The sequence below is a fragment of the Cololabis saira genome, chromosome 6 (genome assembly GCF_033807715.1).
Source record: "Cololabis saira isolate AMF1-May2022 chromosome 6, fColSai1.1, whole genome shotgun sequence".
In the NCBI taxonomy this organism is placed as follows: domain Eukaryota; kingdom Metazoa; phylum Chordata; class Actinopteri; order Beloniformes; family Belonidae; genus Cololabis; species Cololabis saira.
Genome location: NC_084592.1, coordinates 18,743,188 through 18,763,761, shown reverse-complemented (window position 1 = coordinate 18,763,761; position 20,574 = coordinate 18,743,188). Strand labels below are relative to the sequence as shown.

At 39.0% G+C, this 20,574-nt stretch overlaps 1 protein-coding gene across 3 annotated transcripts in view; it reads right to left on the bottom strand.

Annotated features, from left to right (window-relative positions):
- Window positions 1-161: 161 nt before the first annotated feature.
- atp5mc3a (ATP synthase membrane subunit c locus 3a) overlaps window positions 162-20,574 on the bottom strand; it is a 35,131-nt gene continuing 14,718 nt past the window's right edge. The window contains exons 1-5 of one of the 3 annotated variants that reach the window (XM_061723494.1): window positions 2,230-2,298; window positions 1,962-2,042; window positions 1,182-1,256; window positions 551-741; window positions 162-461 (exon numbers count right to left, since the gene is read on the bottom strand). In XM_061723494.1, coding sequence (XP_061579478.1) covers window positions 347-461; window positions 551-741; window positions 1,182-1,256; window positions 1,962-2,000 — 420 coding nt within the window. In that variant the 5' untranslated portion in view covers window positions 2,001-2,042; window positions 2,230-2,298 and the 3' untranslated portion in view covers window positions 162-346. Of the gene's footprint in view, window positions 462-550; window positions 742-1,181; window positions 1,257-1,961; window positions 2,044-2,150; window positions 2,299-20,574 lie in introns of those variants that run through there. The other 2 variants (XM_061723495.1, XM_061723497.1) reach the window with 2 other exon arrangements.

The window sequence follows — 20,574 nt, the reverse complement described above, 5'->3', positions numbered from 1 at the left end:
ACTGCAGCTGAATTAACATAAAAAGGTGGACCCCAAAAAGCTCAGAGAAAACAAGGCTGATTCATGGCAAGTCTGAGCACCTGTTTTACTGAAAAGATGACATTCACGAAAGCCCACTGCTTTCTGTTAGCATTTTGTCCAGAGATAAGTTTCCGCCATGGTTAAATAGTCAAATACATGTATTTTAATCACATAAATTCTTATATTTGTACAATACATGTTTTGCTTATTTTGACAGTGTCTGAAAGACTTGAAAAATGTACATTTCCATGACACCAACACCGAACAATTTTGGTAGCCACAATAAACATGTAGTCACATCTGTAATGAAAGTGTGAGGGCAGTTTTACATAGCAAACAGGATAAGGAAAGCGACCATCAAACAGAACAGTCCCATAGCTTCAGACAGGGCAAATCCCAGGATGGCATATGAGAACAGCTGCTGCTTCAAGGATGGGTTCCTGCAAACAAGAGGCACGCGATTAAACAAAAAAGAAAAGCAACATCAATATAGTTTTGCAAATATATTTAAGAAAGATTTTAAACAAACCTGGCATAGCCAATGATGAGACTACCAAACACTGTTCCGATTCCAGCACCAGATCCAGCGACTCCGACTGTGGCAGCGCCAGCACCAATGAACTTAGCAGCAGTGTCGATGTCCCTGCTGACAGCACTGGTCTGGAAGCCTCTCAGTGTGACCTGGCTGAGGGGGCTTTGGGGCATCACAGCAAGAGTGCTCTGGAGAAACAAAATACACACTGTAAGCATTCACCTTTGATTAAAATAGCTAAATCCAATACACCTAAGAGCTGACACATGAAATAGTTGGGAACAAGGGAACCAAGCTTGAAGCAAAGGCTTCAACTTTTAAGTTAGATGAATATATCCCAGTATTAAACAAAAATCTGATTTCTTTCGGTAAGGGGAATAAATTATAAAAGATTTCAGATTTTAATAACAAAAATACACTTAGGAGATGAATCATTTTTCCTGCTTGTTAAGATATTGTGCCGCTAGTGGTGACTTCTCATTAGGTCATCAGGTCAAAGCTTTAGTTGACAATAAATTTCAAAAACTACTGAAAAAAATAAATGATACACACCATGTTGTGCAAAGTTTCATTATACTACAAATATATAACCCTGAAGTTTGTGTGCCAAGCTTGCATTTCTTCTCACCTCTGTATTGGCTTCAGGCCTGGACAGGACAGAGGCAGACAGGGGTCTGTAAAGAGCCCGGGAACCAGCACGGACCTGCAGCAAGAGAACAAACACAAAATATCAGCATTTCATTTAATATCATTTTGAGCATTTCATTTAATATCATTTTGAGCTTTTCCCAATTTTCCTCCTCCCAACACAACCATGTCAGAGTTGAATACCTGTGATGGTTGTCAGTTGAGTTTACTTCACCAAATACATTCATTATAGGCTTTATTGCTCTTCAAATACATTGCTTGTACTCAAATATTAAAAGAAAGCTGGTTAACATGTATCTTAATGTCAGTCTGTGCTAGTTAGCCTGGAAAAACACCCATCTACAAAAGGCAATGTGACCTTGGCAGCTAACAGGACAGAATGGACATTTCTAAGTTACCCAGGTCCAAAAGGTAAAAGGAGAACATTAGAGTATAAACCTGAAGGACATGAGGGAAGCTTTTTGTCCTGGATTATGAGCAGGCAGAGGGTATCAATGACCTTAGCTAATGTCCGCTAATGGCTGAATCAATGACACTGGAGCTTCCACTTCAGTTTGCATGCGTTTATTCCGCACAAATCCGTGTAAATCTGCACATTTAAGCAGGGTTTGGTGCTGTAGCATTAGCTGCAGGAGGCCAAGCTGCAGGCCTGCTCACCCTTGTCAAGTTCAATCGCAGGCCCTTCCCACCAAAGTTGTCATTTTAACCGCTCAGGACTCGGACTTGCAACCTGGAAACGCAGAAATGAGCAGAAACTCACCAGAGCCGGCGTGGAAACGAACTTTGCGCAGGCGTACATTTTCTACTTTGGGGTAGATTTCTGGAAGAAGCCCGGGACTGTCTGAGGAAGAAGGAGGAGAATTAAGGTCAAACGGGTGTAAAAATCCTCCAGGCAGAAAATGAAGACACTCATATGCACATTCAAACCCATTCTACACCATGTTCTCACTTGCACACTGCAGCGCGACGCTACAAGAGAGGATGAAGAGGGATTTGCAGAGAAACTCAAGCTGCCATTACACACTCACCGACTGCAGAGGACGAACCACAGTGGAAGAGTGCGCCTGCGCGTTGGGATGTATGTAGAGACCCGGATGACGACAGAAGGTCATTTCAGGGAATGAAAACTTTATTTAAAAAGGATTACAGTTAAGTATTTCTTCACAAACATTTTTTTTGTTATTTTTTTCATTTATTACGAACACATATATATTGTTAACATATCAGTTTATTTGAAACTGATAACTAAACTCCTGTCGGTTTGACTTTTTTTATTCATTTTTATTTAACCTTTATTTCACCAGGTAAATCAGTTGACAACAGTTTCTCATTTACAATAACGACCAGGGCAAGAGGCAGCACAAAGAATCAAGCACATACAATCACAGTGAAACAAACAATTAAACACAATAGTAAATCATTTTTCACAGAACAATGTCATTGTTTTTAATCAAGTGTCATTCTTTGTCATGAATTCTTTTTAGCTTTCTGATCCTTGTATGTTTTATGTTTGTTTGTTTCTTGTTTTGATATGTTTTTATTTTTTTGTAAAGTTACTTGTCCTTGTAGGCCTATGTATTTTCTTTTATATGAAATTGAATTTATTTTTCTGCTGCCATCTTGACCAGGACTCCCTGGCAGAAGAGATAATGTATCTCAATGGGACTTTCCTGGATAAATAAAGGATAAATAAAATAGATTAAAAAAAACACACAAAGAGTAAAAAGTGGTAGCACTGGTCCGGAAGAGTTATTGGTTGAAAGAAAAGTTAACATGGAAAAGTGGACCCATGAGCAGATTAGATTTACTCAGATCCAGATTAGTTCGATATAACGGCCTCAGTTGAAAATTAGATGGGTTCTTGTTTAAGATTCACGAGATATAAGAAGACATATAGTAAGGCCTAACATGATCAATTTAGATTTATGTAACAGGAGAAGGATTTTTGTTATTTTTTTCATTTATTATGAAACAAATTTATACTCTTAACAAGAGCTGTCATTTGTCTATTTACTGTACAGTGAGCGAAACAACCAGAGTCAAATTCTCTGTCTTGTTTGATCTGACTTGGCCAAATAAACCTGATTCTGATTCTGATTTTGATATCAGTTAATTTGAAACTCATAACTCCTGTCGGTTTGACTATTGGTTGAAAGAAAAGTTTACATGAAAAGTTACAGTGATAAAAGTTACATATGGTGTTCCACAAGGATCTGTGCTGGGTCCCATACTGTTTATTTTGTATATTAATGATATTTGTAATATGTCGAAACTGTTAAAATTTGTGTTGTTAGCCGACGATACCAGTATATATTGCTCTGGTAAACATTTGGAACAGCTTTTGAGTGCAGTGGAAAAAGAGTTGCAAGTTCTTAAAAGTTGGTTTGATATCAATAAATTATCACTGAATTTAAGTAAAACAAAATTTATAATCTTTGGTAACCGAAAAGTAAATTGTAAAGTTAAGCTCAAAATGAATGATGTCGAAATTGAAAGAGTATGTGAAAATAAATTCTTGGGCGTGATAATTGATGATAAACTTGATTGGAAAACACATATAAACAATATTAAATCTAAATTGTCCAAAACCATTGCAATCCTATACAAGACAAAATAACTTTTAAATCAGAAATCCACTTACATACTGTACTGTTCACTCATTGTTCCATACATTACTTACTGTATGGAGAAATTGGGAAATACTTACATAACAAACATTGATCCAATAATTAAATTACAAAAGAGAGCCATAAGAATTGTAAATAATTCAAAATACTGCGACCCAATGAACCCACTCTTCATTAAACTAAATACCTTAAAATTTGTAGATCTAGTTGAGCTAAGGACTTCTATTATAATGTATAAGGCACACAACAACCTACTTCCTTACTGCATTCAGGAAATGTTTTCACCCAGAGAAAGTCGGTATGAACTCAGGGGAACTTCTATGTTTAAAAAAATAAAGGTAAGGACAAATTTTAGAAGTAGATGTGTTTCTGTTAAAGGGGTAAACTTGTGGAATAGTCTCTGTAATGAGCTAAAAATGTGTAGTTCTCTCTGCAAATTCAAAAAAAAATTTAAACTTAGGGCAATTGATAAATATAAACTATGACCAAGAGCAGCTTCTCCTGTAAATCCTCTATATCACCTGCTTTTGTTGTAATTGATCTGTGTAATACTTTTTATTTTGATTTGTTGTGATGTGATGTAAAAAAGGGTATAGGCATCATATAAGCTACGGCTTCAGTCTACACCTTTTTTGGTTCATTTATTTATATATCCAGCTTTACTGTGGTGCATGTTTTGATTTACTAATGGACCAACAAAATAAATAAAACTAAACTAAACTAAACTAAACTAAACTAAACTAAACATGGATAAGTGGACCCATGAGCAGATTAGATAGCAAGTTTTATAGCATTTATTTATTTAATTAACCCTGGCAATTTCTTGGTTTAGCCATGGTGATGACCATTAATTAGAATCAGTTGTGTTGATGCAAGGCAACATCTAAAACATGCAGGCAGGGGGTCCCGAGGACCAGGGTTGGGAAACACTGATCTAGATAGCCTCCTCAGAAATGTAAACTATGTGCAGTGAATATGTAGAGCAGCAACACAACCAAAATTGTTTTGAAACACTTTGATGGACAAAACACAATCATAGTGCAAAGACTGCAGCTTTTACGATGAGGCGGTTCAGTCCTGTGATGTATAACGACCTGTACCTTCCACCTGAAGGGAAAAGTTTAAAGTTTAAAGATGTTGTGTGCAGGATTTTGTCCCTGACAATGTTGGAGGCTCCTTCTGTGATAAAATGCCTTGTATATGACCGCGGTTGATGGTAATTTGGTCCAGATGAGGGTTTATGCCTACTTAAAGTTCAACATGCCAATGAAGAGTCTATTCTTTGATCCTGGGTCCCAAGTCAACTAGGTTTTCTGATTCAGATCTATCACTGAGTTTAAATCTCCTTTCAAGAAAATGATGTTCTTTTATTTTTGTAATTTGAGTAAAAATTGCAAAAACAAAAGCATATTTCAGCTTTCAGTTCAGCTTATTTTTCCAACTAGTGAAAACATCTAGCCACTGTGTATCGCTATCACTAGATCATTTGTAGCATCAAGTTTTTAGGAAATATGTATGTATGTATGTATGTATGTATGTATGTATGTATGTATGTATGTATGTATGTATGTATGTATGTATGTATGTATGTATGTATGTATGTATGTATGTATGTATGTATGTATGTATGTATGTATGTATGTATGTATGTATGTATGTATGTATGTATGTATGTATGTATGTATGTATGTATGTATGTATGTATGTATGTATGTATGTATGTATGTATGTATGTATGTATGTATGTATGTATGTATGTATGTATGTATGTATGTATGTATGTATGTATGTATGTATTAGTAACACAGTGAAGTCCACTGAGTAGAGCAACACATTAAAGTCCAACACATAGAGATAATAAAGAGAGAGATAATATGATATTTGACAGATAATACTAAAAAAAAAAGTATATAGGGAAGATGAAGTAGAAAAAACCTTTGAATGATTCTAGATACCTGTTCTTTTTTATTTTTCTTCATTTATTTTAAAGAAAACAAATATAAAATTTTCCCTGCACAGAGTGGACCACATTTACAGGTGGAGGCAAAATTCGGCATGTCTTTCAGCATTAGTTTTTCTCTCATACCAAACCCTGCCTTCCTCTGTCCACCACCATCACCTGTTGGGGTGTGAATTTAACACCCTGTCCAGAGGGGCTGATTGCTCAAGGCTCGGTCTTAGCGTCTCGCAGGTTGATGGTGGGACTGCAAGCTACCGGCACCAGACGGGATTGTAATCGTGATGAATGACTCCACAGCAGCTGGTCTGTGATGGAAAGGTAATGAGCAAAGGGAGCCTGGCTTTGCTCCATGCTGGTTTAAAGGGAGAACAGTCCCAGCGGCTCCTCAGGTATGATCTTTTCAGTTTCACAACGAACATGGAGCCACAGATGTCTGGCCTCATAAGCAGTGAGCAGAATCAGCCACTACATCATAAATGTACCAGAAAAATACTGCAGAAGACACTGACAGATCTTATGTATTAAGAAAGCAAACAATGTCTGAATGTAATTCTGTTTTATTCTACTCTGCTCTGCTTTGGTCGTCTTCAGTTCATTCTGGTTTATTCTATTTTTTTAATTCTCTATTCTTAAATGTTCCACTGGAGACATTTGCAGCTTCAAAATGATGAATATTTATGCTATTAGTTAATAGATTTCCAAGAGACTAAACAGTGGTGTCTCTGTTTTAGTTGCACTTGAGAAGTGTGTTTAATCACATCAGAGCCTCTCCAATAGATGGATGTGCATGTTGTCATAGTAACCAATGAACAATAAAGCTTCCTAAACTAGTGAGAAAAAAATAACTAATTTTGAGATATTCATTGTTAGTGCTATAGTTCATTTAATTGCATCACTACAATTCTGCTTTGGGAAATGTTGACACCTGCGTACAGTAATCCTTTCCTGGTGTTTTAGGCTTTTTAAAAAAAAAAAAAAAATTGCATGATATTCACACAACATTTTTGAAGCAACTTGAAAAAGCCTTTCTGGACTTTGGGTTTTCTCTCTGTTCGGATCCATCCATCTATTTTCTTTATCCTTTGCAGGGTCACAGGGCTGGAGCCTATCCCAGCTCATTGCAAGCGAGAGGCAGCGGTACCCCCTGGACGGGTCACCAGTCTATCACAGGGCCACATATACAGACCATGCACACTCACAGTCACATCTACGGGCAATTTAGACTTCTCAATTAACCTAGTATGCATGTTTTTGGACTGTGGGAGGGAGCCGGAGTATCTGGAGGGAACACACGCAAGCACAGGGAGAACATGCAAACCCCGCCAGGCCAGGGAGTCGAACGAGGATCCTTCTTGCTGTGAAGCAACAGTTCTAACCACTAATCCACTGTGCTGCCTCTATTTGGATCCATTTCAATATAGATTCATCATAATATGTATAACCGACTGAACTCCATTCCATCTAGTCTTTAATTTGTTGTCAACTTCTGCTCTAATTGTCTCTGTTTCGTTCCCTTATAAAATGAAGACAGGGACAATAAAAAAAAAAGGTTAACAACACCACATTTCACATAATCAAAAAAAAGAAACATTACAATAACAAAAAAAAAAAAAAAAAAAAAAAAAGACAAGGGGGTGGAAGGGAAGGGTTGGTACAGATAAACTTTAGGAATGATGGTGCCTCTAGCGTCAGTTCAGGTCCAGCTCTAAAAGAGGAATAAGTCAAATAAAATAAGAAGCATGTGACCAACACAACAGGTCATATTATTATTACATTATTCTCAACTGTTGTCTAATGACAGTCCATGGGGCAAATTGGTCATTTTCATTGTCTTTGTGGATTGCGGTTGCCTTTTCCATTGACAATAAATCCATAAAGTCCCTCAGCCAATTGTATTTGTGAAAGCAGTTTGGTTTGCGAATCTTCCAGTTCATAAGTATTGACCTCTTCACAGACAGAAAGGCGAGAGCAATGATACGTTGCATAATTTTTCCATGTATGTTTTCCACTGCACTCCCCAATAAACATACAACAGGACATTGAGGGATATGAATATTCAAAATAGCTTTTAAAATGTCAATGACTTCAGACCAGAATTGTTGGACTACTGGGCAGAACCATAGTAGATGTCTCACCACAGCCATGCCAGCACAGTTCAGAGACATTTCGGTCCATTTTTTTCCCTTTATAGTTAATTTGAGTTTGAACCCAAAGCCAGACTGAAAGTAATTCCATTCAAAATCCCTTCAATTGACTGCATTGAATAACAAAACAAAAACACCAAATCAAAATAGAAAAAAAAAGGCACCATAATAACAATAAAAAAATATATACATATAATCCTGCAAAAAATAGTGCACTGTGTATAACAAATTTCATGAGCACAAATCCCAACCTTGTTGGTCTCTCAAGTGGCCAGCGGTGCCGCCTGATTCAGCCTGAGGAGGGAGGAGACAGATCTTTCCCTTAAACATCCAGCAGAGGGAGCAGTCGGGTCTGAGGTGAGCACAGCCTTTGTTGCTTGGGTCATGGTAACTGCACAAAGGAGAAAAAGCACAATTTTTTATAGAATTTTTTAACCACATTCAAAGTGAACTAAATAGAAAATAATTTCTCTCTCTCTTTTTTTTTATAAAACAATTGTATATACGTCACCTACAGGGAAAACAGTTTTGCAATACAGTGCCTGGTTTGGTCCAGTCACCTACATTGCTTTATCATGTATGTGCATTATGCATGAGTGAGCTTTCAGAACCAGAATTACCGGATGATATATTTAATTCCCCCACTAGTGACACAGAATTTCTGCTAATGCACAATGTAAAATGAAAGAGCAAACACAAGGCTCCGAGTGCAGAGCTGCAACTTATAGGTCAGAGCTAATCAAGTAATAAAACATGACCATTTACAATACATAAATTGCAAGACAGCACATATCAAAGTGGCCGTTAACTACCTGAGGTCAATGTCACACTGTCTAATTAACTGGGCAGCGGCTGTGTGGTCCTACATGGCTCTGGGAGGTGGAGAGAGCAGCCAGTCCCACACACCCTGCCACCTTTTCCTCGCCTTCCACTTCCTCCCGTTCGGCGGCACGCACTCGCTGTCTGAGTTCTTGCATAGAACACTGTGAGACATTCCATTTGCATGCCCGCCCCATCAAGCTGGATGCACTCAGACTGGTAATAAAAGGCATTGACCCCCTTAACCTTTATGAATTACAATTTGTGCCTGCAGCACGTCCTGTCAGAGGCCTCAGAAAAGCAGGCACCTCAGCTGAGGTGTGTGCGTGTTGTTTTGCAGTTGTTAAGGAGAGGGGAAAAGGTTTTTACAGCTCCTCGTTGGAGCTTCTGACAAGCAGGGAGGCGGCGGTCTGACAGCAGAAGCAGATAAGGGAGGGACTGCAACGCTGCTGATGGTGCCATGCTAATCTCCTTTCCTGGGTGCTGCACAAAACTACACAGGTTCCTTTTTTTTTTTGTCAAAACCAGGGTTGCACAGTGTGTAGGACTGCTATTCATCCATCCTCTATCTTTCATTCCTAACTCAAGCCTGAAAGCCATTCGAAGCGCATTCATGCAAACAAAGAAAGACCCCACAACTAGCTTCAACTGCACCATGTGTATTCATTGTTTTTGGCAGAAAACTTGATGCACATCAATTCATCATCTCTGATTCATGGAGAGAAATTGTCCTTTTCTTCCCAAATCATAGATTACCAAAATACTTTCATTTAAACCATGAACCAAATAATTGAACTCAGCTGGGGAATTTTGATAACTACGATTGCAACTATTATTTTTGATGACCACTAACAGAAAGAGGCTCTTTCTAGACACTAGGCACTAAAGACAGATCATCTGGGTTAAAACACCCACAAGAAGAAAGTCGTCTTGCAAATATTAATGATTTCCTTTCTGATCCGATATTGAGTAAAATTCAGGCTGGTATCAGCGATACCAATTCGATACTAATACATTGTGCAAATACACCTAATGTGCCTGGAAAATCTAAAAAAAATTGCGTATTTAAGTATAAGAATAAAAGACATCAGAGTCAGAAGTATACTGAGGTAGCGACCCCATTAACAATACAGCCAAGCTGTTACAACAACAGAAAAACCAGTTTGAAAAAGGTGTTTCCGTCACTAAAAAAGAGGTAAAAATAATAAAACCATTAAAATAAATAAGAAAACAATAACCAAAAATAAGAACTGTTATAAAAAGGAAAATGAAAAAAAGTAGTTCCTACCAGCAGCATGTCATTTAGACAAAATCTGAATAGTTTAGTTACTTTCCACCGTATTCCTGTTAACGATATACATTACCACAAATGACTGAAGTATCAAAAGTATCGATATTTTAGTTTGAGAATCGATTTTAGAGCATAAAGATCTGGTATTGGAAATATCGATATTTCACTATATATCCGCACATCTAGCAAATACCACTTTATCAAATTGTTTATGCATTGAAAGTATCCAACCATTTATCTATCTATCCATCCATACATACATGAATGCATATATTAGCATAGAATTGATATTTTTGGTGAATCCATAACAATGCTGATGTTTGTGTTGCTGCTTGTGAAAGTCCTCTCTAAGACATGTAGAAGCCTGCAGTATCATGAGTCTTTATCTTGCCTATATTAGCCAAGTCTGCTACCCGTCTATATCTTCTTGGACAGCCATTCAGTATGGAGCTGAACAGGGATTTTATCAAATAATTCCTCAGCTGAGGTTTCGTGAAGCAGACGTTGGCCGGAATTTAAATAGTGTTTAAAAACTGACATTTTGTTCTCACGAATACCAGCACGAGGCCAGCTTTAATCTTCTTCCCTCTTTCTGTTCAACATCAGGAAATTCAGTCAGCAGTTGTGTGAACAGGAGCGTGGCTGACAGGGGCAGCCGTGCGATGATTGGTTTACGGATCTCTGCTTTCTCTAGTGACTTGGAGGTCGCTGAGATTTACAATCGAATGGCTTATGACACTTTAGTGAAAGCCACCGAAAACTGATGACAGGAAGGGAAAAGCAGCCGGCCACTTTAGAGGAATCTGCTTGACCTAACGCTGTGGTCCATGACTGTGATGTGCAGTTGTTTCCCTTTTTCCCTTTTTTTTTTTTGTTGATTGCAACATACATACAGTATACATGATAGCTTTAGCAGACAGAAGGTTGTTAAGGAGCACATATGGAGAACGGATTTGATCGACAGACACTATATGGTGCACACAGTGTAGCAGCTAGGAACTACTGTGCATCTCAAGCTCCAGTCGAGCTGCAGTTTAAGTCTACTACACAAAACAGCAATTAAATATGATTTAAAGGTCAATCTGAAATGGCAGTTGGGCGTCCCCTATTGAAATATGACTTGTCTGCTGCTTACTGTTTAAAGAAGGTGATTTATTGTGGTGGTATAGTTTCGTTCATTTCAGTTGTCACTCTGAAATTTAACTGCATCAAACTACGTTTTGATTTAATGAACATTTCACCGTTAAATACATCCTTACCTGAATAAAGTGATGTTCTGACAAAGCCTTTGGCTAAGTAAAACAAATGAGTATTTCAGAATAATGATTGGTTCATAATACTCCACCCCGAGCTTGTTTTCTCTTAAGAAACAACTCTCTAACTGATGGTAATATGCCTGAAAATCCCTGTACAAGTAAACATTTATGCAGATTTGGTTTCAATCATTAACAAAATTACGCAAACAACAGTGGATATGAGTCTTGTTAACTCATAAGCTGATTTTTTCCCAGCGTGTTTACTTAGCGCTCATATGGAACACTGTTGATTTTTATGGGAAGCATATGGCCGCGTTTTATAGAGCTCAATTAAATCGCTTTAAACTAGGATTAACTTTTCGTAGCAACAATCCATTATATAAACTCTTGGTGCGCACGGGCATCTTCCGTGCGTCCGCTGAACACACCACCGCTTACAGACCGGGGTGTCAGGGTTGAGGCTGTCACAACAGTATTTAGTGAAGGAGCCCTTCCTGCTTTTAATGGCCTGACCTACATCCCAGTTCAGAGAGCTAATAAAGGCGCTGTGGTGTAGGTCCAGGAGCTGCGCAATGTCACTCACAGATGCCCAACTCAGCAAGATCCGGAATGCTCAATTAGTTGCTTTTATAGGTGCCATTAATATGCATTAACTCTCTTTTCAGGGCAAAGGGACAGACAAACAGTTGCTGCTGGCAACATGTCAGGCAGGTTGGGGATATTTTACTCTTTCTATGAAAAAAAACAACCAAAACCACCCAAAAAAAAATTTTTGGCTACAAAAGATACCAAGGACACTTAGTTTAAGAGTTCTACTTCATGCTACTTTGCACTTTTACTCTACTGTACTTTAAAGGTCGATTTTGGAGAGTTGAGGTAATTAAACAATATACCCCCCCCCCCCCCCCCCAAAAAAAAAATAAAACAAAATAGTCAGACTAAAACAATACTTGTTCTCAAATGGGACCATTTTCTGTTGGGTGCAAATATTATGCCAGGTCAAGCACGGAAACAAAACTCCTCAGGTGATAGCACATGACGGTAATAGGAAACTAAATCTATGCAGATACATCGCTTTAGTGTTCCAGCTTCAGCTGCGCTCTCGCACCCCGACAATAATAGCTCATCACAGAAACCTACACAATCTGGTACCACTCCGCCCACACAATAAACCGATCTGGCACACAGCGAGCTGAATCAATCATGGCACTTTATTATCCTGTCACTAGTCTGCTTCCTGCAAGTGTGTTTACCCTGTCCATGGCCCTGCAATCGGGGCTGTTCAGTGTACATTAAGACAGACATAATTGAGATTGTGGGCGGCCTAAAGTACAGGGCTCAACCTGCTGTCTTAAATCTGTCATACTGTCAAGAGTCACGGCAGCGGTGACCTATAGGAGGCTCTACCTTGGAGGTACTGCTGATGGCGCTTTGTTGTTTGGGACAGAGGGCCTCACCTATTTTAAGTTTATTGCTTTGCCACCAACAGAGAGCCCAATGAAAGCGTGATCTATTGCTCAATCTCTGGCATAAAATCTCTGCTTTTGTCTTGATCCAGTGTTCGGGACTTCTTGTTCGGCCGTTAGTCTCTTAGGACTCATTACCTCTGCAATTCACTGATTGGCTTTATTAAGGGTCAGACTTATATCAAGGTGTTATGAGTAAATATGAGTAAAAAAAACCCTCAAAGGATGAACCAGTTATGCTCCATGTAATGAAAGCTTAATACTGCTCTTTGTAACATATTATCCAGGCATTTCGATTTGAATTAAATGGAAACTCTTCAGATATCAACAGTTCTGCTTTAAATTAGATTACTGATAGCTGCGCTGAAAAGTTGCCTTCACTTTGTATAAATTAAAGCTTTGGAAAAGCATTTACAAAATAACAAGATATAAATGGATGCAATCGTACCATTGGAAAAGGTAGTTTTTACAATCACACCCCATATTAGAAATAATAGCTAAACCCTGCCTCAGCGGCTTGTTATTAATTACCTGGCAAATGGAACCTGTCTGTTTTCAAACTGAGTTATAGTGGTGGCGAGAGATCACGAAAGAAAATTAAACAGCAATCAAAGTACATTTCTATCATCATAATTCTGATTGTCAGCATCACCTTTGCAGAAATGGCTCACAGCAGCATAACAAACCTTTCTTTTTATTAAGCGGTTCAATTTTCTGCCGTCTGTATTTCATATTTACGGCGTATTACAGCCTTGACATGTATGTCCTGCATTAGTTTTGCTGGTATGCAGCTCAATTTATTAAACATGCAAAAAGGCAGAAGGGGTGGGATGAAGCTGGATCTCATTGATAGTTAGAGATGAAACAGCTTCTCCGCAGCGATTTGTGGCTTTCCTTCTGATATATTTACACCACAAATAGCAGCTTGAACAGAGCGGGAAGGCTTTTATCACATCATGCAATCAAGGAGTCTTGATTTTGCGCTGCAAAAAAATTCACAGAGCTATTGGCTGAAACCCTAAAGAGGATGTACGTTTCTGGCAATGGCTCTTCAGACTGGGGCTTCTTTTATAGAGGAGCTTATATCAGCCTGGAGACCAATAAGTTATGAAATGTCAGGATCCTATGCATTCTAATTGAGTGTGGAACAGTTAATGGTTGTGGAAATTCAGCCGCTTGATGTCTTATTCCCCTGTGTGCCGTCTCACAGCCGAGCCCATGAGCCTCAATTAAATGACAAAATGGGCCCATTCTTGAAGATAACAACAATAAAAACACAAGCCTATAAGGCAATAATATCAGGTCTCACCTTGAATCAACAATGGGCTCAGCCTGCAAACGCCTAAGACACGATGATGAGAGCCGAGGCAGGTCTATTAGACTCCTTCTTGTACTGGAAGTCTTTAACTGTCAGCTAATGTACTGATTATTTTGGTCCATAAAATGCAAAATGGTGCAGAAATGTCTATAATTCTTTTTCTGAAAGTACAGGTGAACATGTTAGAGTGCTTTCCGTCTGTCAGACCAAAAGCTAAAATTAAACGGCCAATAAAACAGTCACCGATTACGTGGCAATTTAATAGCTGGCTCCTCAGCTAATTTGCTTCAGATCCACCCTGCACATACAGTGTAGTGCAGACCGAGGAGGCGATGAATACATTGCTTCAAACTTTAACAGAGCAAGCAAAACTCAGCCTGTCAACTAAATGCCCACAGGATTTTTTTTACACATTCAAGTCCACCTTTCCCAACCAAATTAGATCATGTCCCAAAATATACCCCCCAAAACTTAGTTACCTGTGTGTTAGTGAGCAAAACTTTTAAAAACCCAGAATCAATACTACCTAAAGCTTTTTCCATTTTCAGCCAATGTCTGCAATCTATAAATACATATGGAGCATGTCCTATTAAAGTCTGCGTTATGGTGAGGGGCTAAATATTGACCCAGTCCTGATTGGAGTGGATTTTTTTTCATGCCCTTGCTTATTGTTTTTATAACTCTTTGACTTTAAACCCTTTGTTGCTTCACCGATTTCATGCAACAAACAATAGCTTTTCAATAATTCAATTTATGGCTCGCCATAAATGGAATTCAAAGGACAGTGCTGCTGCAAATGAACACCAACAATGCTTTTGGCAACCCTGCAACGCTGGCGGAAAGGGAGAATATTTATTTTACGCTTGCCTCACATTCCCATTAAAACGAAAAAGCTACATTTCCAAGCATGTGGTGTAAATGCAATATACAGAGTTGAAAGAGACAGATGGTGGTGTGAAAATCTCATGTGGCAGCAGTGTGCAATGGTACCACTGCAGCCAGTGCCAAGGAAGAAAAAAAAGAGCAAAAATCCTCCCCAAACCATCTAAAGCCAGATTAGATCTATTAGTACATGTTCATGTGAATCTATCATGTTCCTGTTCACATATACGTCCATGTGGGCAGCCTGATCTCGGTGCTCGCGTGGCCGAATCTCGCTCATCATTCATTGTTGATGCCAAAACCCTGAAAGGGTGATGTGTGGGAATGGATCTGAGACACAAGCACTGAAATGAATTACCATCCTATTTATTTATCCAGGCCCTTCTGTCAATCACAGCAATAATCAGAGCTAACTCATTCAGATTTTGAGAAAATGAAGGATGCATTCCTTCCAATTTTCAATTTGGAAGTGGCCACTATAGCCATGATGAATGTCTGAATAGTCCATCTTTTTCCGCTCATTTCTCCTAACCTTTCCTGACAGCTCAGATATTGCCTACCTGGTAATTTGCTCGACAATAATTGTTACTGTGAGATTTCCCCCAGCTTTTAACAAGGATCCTTAACACCCTCTGTAGGTGACAAAAGGCAATTACAAACACAAGTGCCCCACCGTGACTGGTCATCAGCAGCTGCCACCTCCACTCCCCGCAGGCCCAACCGGTCCCATTAATGGAGAAAAAAAAAACAAAAGCCATGCAGACAGAACCTGCAACCGGTTTGCTGTGGATAAGACTTTAATTCAAAGATATGAAGCTGCTTTATTGATTAACTACATCGGTGATTAAAGCGTACGCCTGACATTTTTTTCCAGTCCTGCTATTCTGTTCCGCTCAGAGATCATTTATTGTACCACGGCCGCTGCTTATTGATAAGTGTGTCTGATGAATGCAGATGCGGCTATTAGGAGGGTGGGCTTTGCTGATGGAGCGATCATATTGTGCAAAACACCGGGTTGAGGTGAGAACAGCTGTTGCTGCTCCATCCGGTGGGACGCCATGTTTCACCAGCACCTCCGGTGTGCATGTGCAGGCTTGCTGTTGTAAAGCTGCAACCCTGACAACTCTTTGAATTTCATGGAACATCACCATAGCTCTCTCATCTCTGTCCAGCCCTAAAGCCTTAATTATTGGACTAATTGCTCGGGATATATATACATCTTACTATAATTCTTTGGTGATTACATGTTGTGCTCAATACTGGGCTTATCCTTTAATTAAAAGGATTATTAACATTTAAAATGCAGCCATACAGGATTAAAATCTTAAGAGCTAGCGTCAAAACTATTTCCTTTTAAAAAAAAAGAAAGGGCAAAAGAGATGTCTTGTTTGGATCAAACTCAGAGGACTCCAGGGCTGGTCAGACGGGTTCATGGCTGCGCTACGTGCTTTTCAAAAACCATAGCCTACTTACATCAGCAGTGAGCCATCATCCACATCTCCTAATTAAACGCTACAAAATGCTGACACGCTATGCCTCGTAGGCTAACAATCAGTGCAAATAGATGGATAACGATACAGAAAGGATCTAAATATGGTGAGAGCAAGGTGAAAGGTTGAGGAAACAAGAGAAACTCATTATCATGCGGATGATGATTTTCATCACGGCAAACTTTCAAGGATTTTTCTCCTCCAGAGGTAGCCGGTTCAAAGTTCAAAGTCAGCCTAAATGATCCGTGATTGAAAATCATTGGAAATCTTGGGCCGAAATAAAAAAGGAGCGTTTCAGACAGCGAAGGTGTCAGGATCGGTCGGGGTTTGATGGTCCTCCGGTGATCAAGACGTGGCCTCTGCACGTAAACCCCTGTGAGAAATGATACACACGCCCTGATTAGTATATGAATACATGAATATAAAAGATGTTCTGTTGATAACATCGGTGTCATGGCTGCCGCCTCGGTCAAACCGATGTAGCACCATTTTGTCTGATCAATACCTGGCCTCATCAATAATGCAGCAGAGCTATTAGGGACCAATGAGGCAAACATGGCCAAGAGCCCATGATCCATGATTGTGAACCTCCTCCTCGCTGTGTCAGTCAGAATCAAGAGCTGTTTGCCCATGACCAAGCCGCACTGCATCATCAAGAGCAAGTCTTCATCTGAATGTCCTAATTAGTTAATTAGTTGGTGGTTAAGGATGATATAAGCGTCTCATCAATCTCCCTATCTTTTAAAAATAAACACCCCGGGATGGCGGCGCCGAGTCATTAGGATGCTGATAACTGTGGGAAGTCTGCGTGAGGAGGAGAGGTCCGCGGGTGACACCGTTCTTCCAGAAACCACCCGGCGGCAGGGAGAAGACTGAGGAGCAATTTCTGTGAACATTGTATGGATGGCAGGCCAAGCGTGACATAATGAGGAAACCATGAGGGGCTCAATTAATGTTTTTTCAAGCGTAACTTTTTTGGGGATCCATTTACATATCACTGATGGAGGGAAATGAGAGTTAGGCATGAGAATGTAAGTTGTTCTTGTATTCATACGTGATTAAAGTAAGGTAACTTCAGGGAGATGTGTAATGTTGAAAGAATTTCCCAAACCGGTGATAAAAATGTCCTTGACAAGCTCACTCTTTCGTCCGAATAGCTTCACGCTACCTACTTCTGTTCTGACATACTGTTGCAAGAGGAGAAGTTGTGGATGGAGATGCTATCATTTATATCAGTGATGTCACAACACCTTTACATTTAAATTGAGTTGATGCATCTTCAGACTTAGTTCTCACTTGAGACACATTTAGGCTCTAAAGCAGAGGAAATTAGATTGTTTTTGTTGTTATTATTGCATGTGTCCTTTAAGAAAACTTTTTTGTGTTTGATTTTTTTATTTCTATGAGACAGTTTTCATCTCAAGTTTTTTATTAAGTATCATAAGGGAAATTAACAGCAGTGTGCACAGGGAGTTATTTTTGCTTTTTCACTTCCGCAACAGTATATATGTTTAAAAAAGGCTATAAGAGGAGAAAAGTACAGGTTAAAAATAGTTAGTACATGCCAGCATATGATTGAGCTTCCAGAACTTTGAAAATTCACTGTAATTATTCAACGGTCTCCCTCTGTCATCCTTCCCATACGCACATTCCTCTGCATGGATGTACGAGTGACTCCAGCTAATATACATTATTCTACTACTTAATTGGCACAGATCGGGTGAAAGTGGGCTAGGAAAAAATCCTTAGAGAGTAATGGGGGCACATATCATTGGCTCCATCAGAACAGCAGTCCCACAAGTGATCCAGAAGTCAGCAAATATTTCATGAGCTCTGCTATCGCAGTAGCTCACCTCTGGAGTCTTGTGCGGAGAGCATATCTGAAAGCGTTATTCTGTCAGGTGTATTTATAGCAGGCCGAGCCATGACTGATGCTAATGCTGTGGAAATTATACAGTTCACTATTACTGTCATAACAATATGTTAGATTTAAGCAGGAAGGTTAACTAAACTAGTCATTTAAGGTAGTGTATAAGTGGGGCAACAGCATATGTCTGTGTACTCAGAGAGGAATTAAGCCAAATGGTGCATTAACTTCACTCAGTCTTCCTAGATATCGTGGTCTTCTTTTGAGCTAAGTGAGTGAGCGTTAGATTTAAAATGTACTCTGAGGCCACACGGGCGATTAAATCAAGTTACTACTAAAGGATAAGACTAATGCTGACTCGTACAGAAAGTGGATTGCATAATTGATTTGAACAAAAGATAACTGCCTCAAAAATCACAGTTTGAAAAAGAAGAAAAAGGCAGTATTATTTAAGAAAAGAGGAAACTAATCAAAAATGCGCAACTGATTTTAAAAGTACAACAGGATGCTACAACATATACGAGGATAAAGTTAAAAAAAAAACACGAAAGAAAAGAGGTATCTGACAAAGGAACGGTTTGGTTTAAGTGACGAATGAGTGAATCTTATTTCATAACGATTTTTTTTTTCAAATCAAAGTCAAAATAACAGAGAATGAAAAGTGTTGACATAAATTACATGGCACTTATAATTAACTGTAAAATCTCATAACAGGTAGCAGATATGAGGGTGTCAGTGCTTCTGATGCAAAATGCCTCTGAATGCAATCAAAAACTGAAAATACCACAACTATATAAATTCAAGAATGGTTTTAAGTCAGCCTTGATGAACAGCTTCATAGTCACTGCACGGTTTAGGTCATACATGAAAACACAGAAGGACGACTGCGGGCTGTGAGCTTGATTTGTTCATCCTGTTGAAGAATATGTGCTTTATTTTTTATCTGTGTAGTAGGTTATGTAACATTCAACTGGTGGTTATACTAGTATAAATAAAAGGATGGATGGATGGATGGATGGATGGATGGATGGATGGATGGATGGATGGATGGATGGATGGATGGATGGATGGATGGACTCATTCAAGTACCTGTTCAAATGCTCCATGATGCAAATACCTAAATAGTCAGTTACATGGCAGTTTTAGTTAGTGTCAGTGATGTGATGGTGTTGGGGCCCCTTCATACAGGAAGATTGTTCAAACAATTGAGTGTTGTTGCTGACCATGTCTTTTTTTTGTAACGACAACATAAACATCTTCAGATGCCGTATTCCGTTAGAATAACGTGTCACATTACAAAGCTCAAAGTCACTCAGACTGTTTTTTTTTTATATGACAAGAACACACTACAGTCAAGTTGACCCCACAGTCCAGAGCACTGTTGGGGATGTGGCCACAACCAAAGCTCACGATACCACATACCATACCAGTTCCTATTCAGTTTGTCTTTTTCAGTTTTATTACAAATATGCACTTGTGATATTAAAAATAGTTGTGAAAATAGAGACATTGAGAGCAACAACAACAATAAGGCCATTAATAATATTAACAATCCTTGTATCATTATTGCTGGTATTATAATTAGTAGTAGTACTACAAACAATAATAGGAGTAGTTGTCATCCTCACTGCCAACACTTGGGCCACCACCCCCACGAGGACTGCACCCCGCACCGACAGGAGGCCCCGCAACCTGGTAGCCCCGTCCCAAACCTCCCCAGACCGCTGCGTCCCGGTCCACAGGACCGGCGCTACCAAGAGCAACTAACCCAGGGGTCGGCAACCCAAAATGTTGAAAGAGCCGTATTGGACCAAAAACACAAAAACAAATATGTAAAAATGCAAAAAACGCAAAAAATGAAAAGTCTTGTATGTATAAGCCTTAGAATGAAGGCGAAATGGCGAAAGGCGAAATGTCAAGAAAAAAGTCGAAATGTCGAAAAAAAGTCAAAATTTTGAGAAAAACATTCGAAATGTCGAGTTTATTGTTGAAGTACAATCTCGAGAAAAAAGTCGAAATGTCGAGAACAAAGTCGAAATGTTGAGAAAAAATTTGAAATGTCGAGGAAGAAAGTCGAAATTTCAAGAAAAAAGTTGAAATGTCAAGATTAATGTTGAAGTACAATGTTGAGAAAAAGTCGAAATGTCGAGAAAAAAGTCAATGTTGAGAAAAAGGTCAAAATTTCGAGAAAAAAGTCGAAATGTTGAGAACAAAGTCGAAATGTCGAGAAAAAAGTCAGAATTTCGTGAAAAA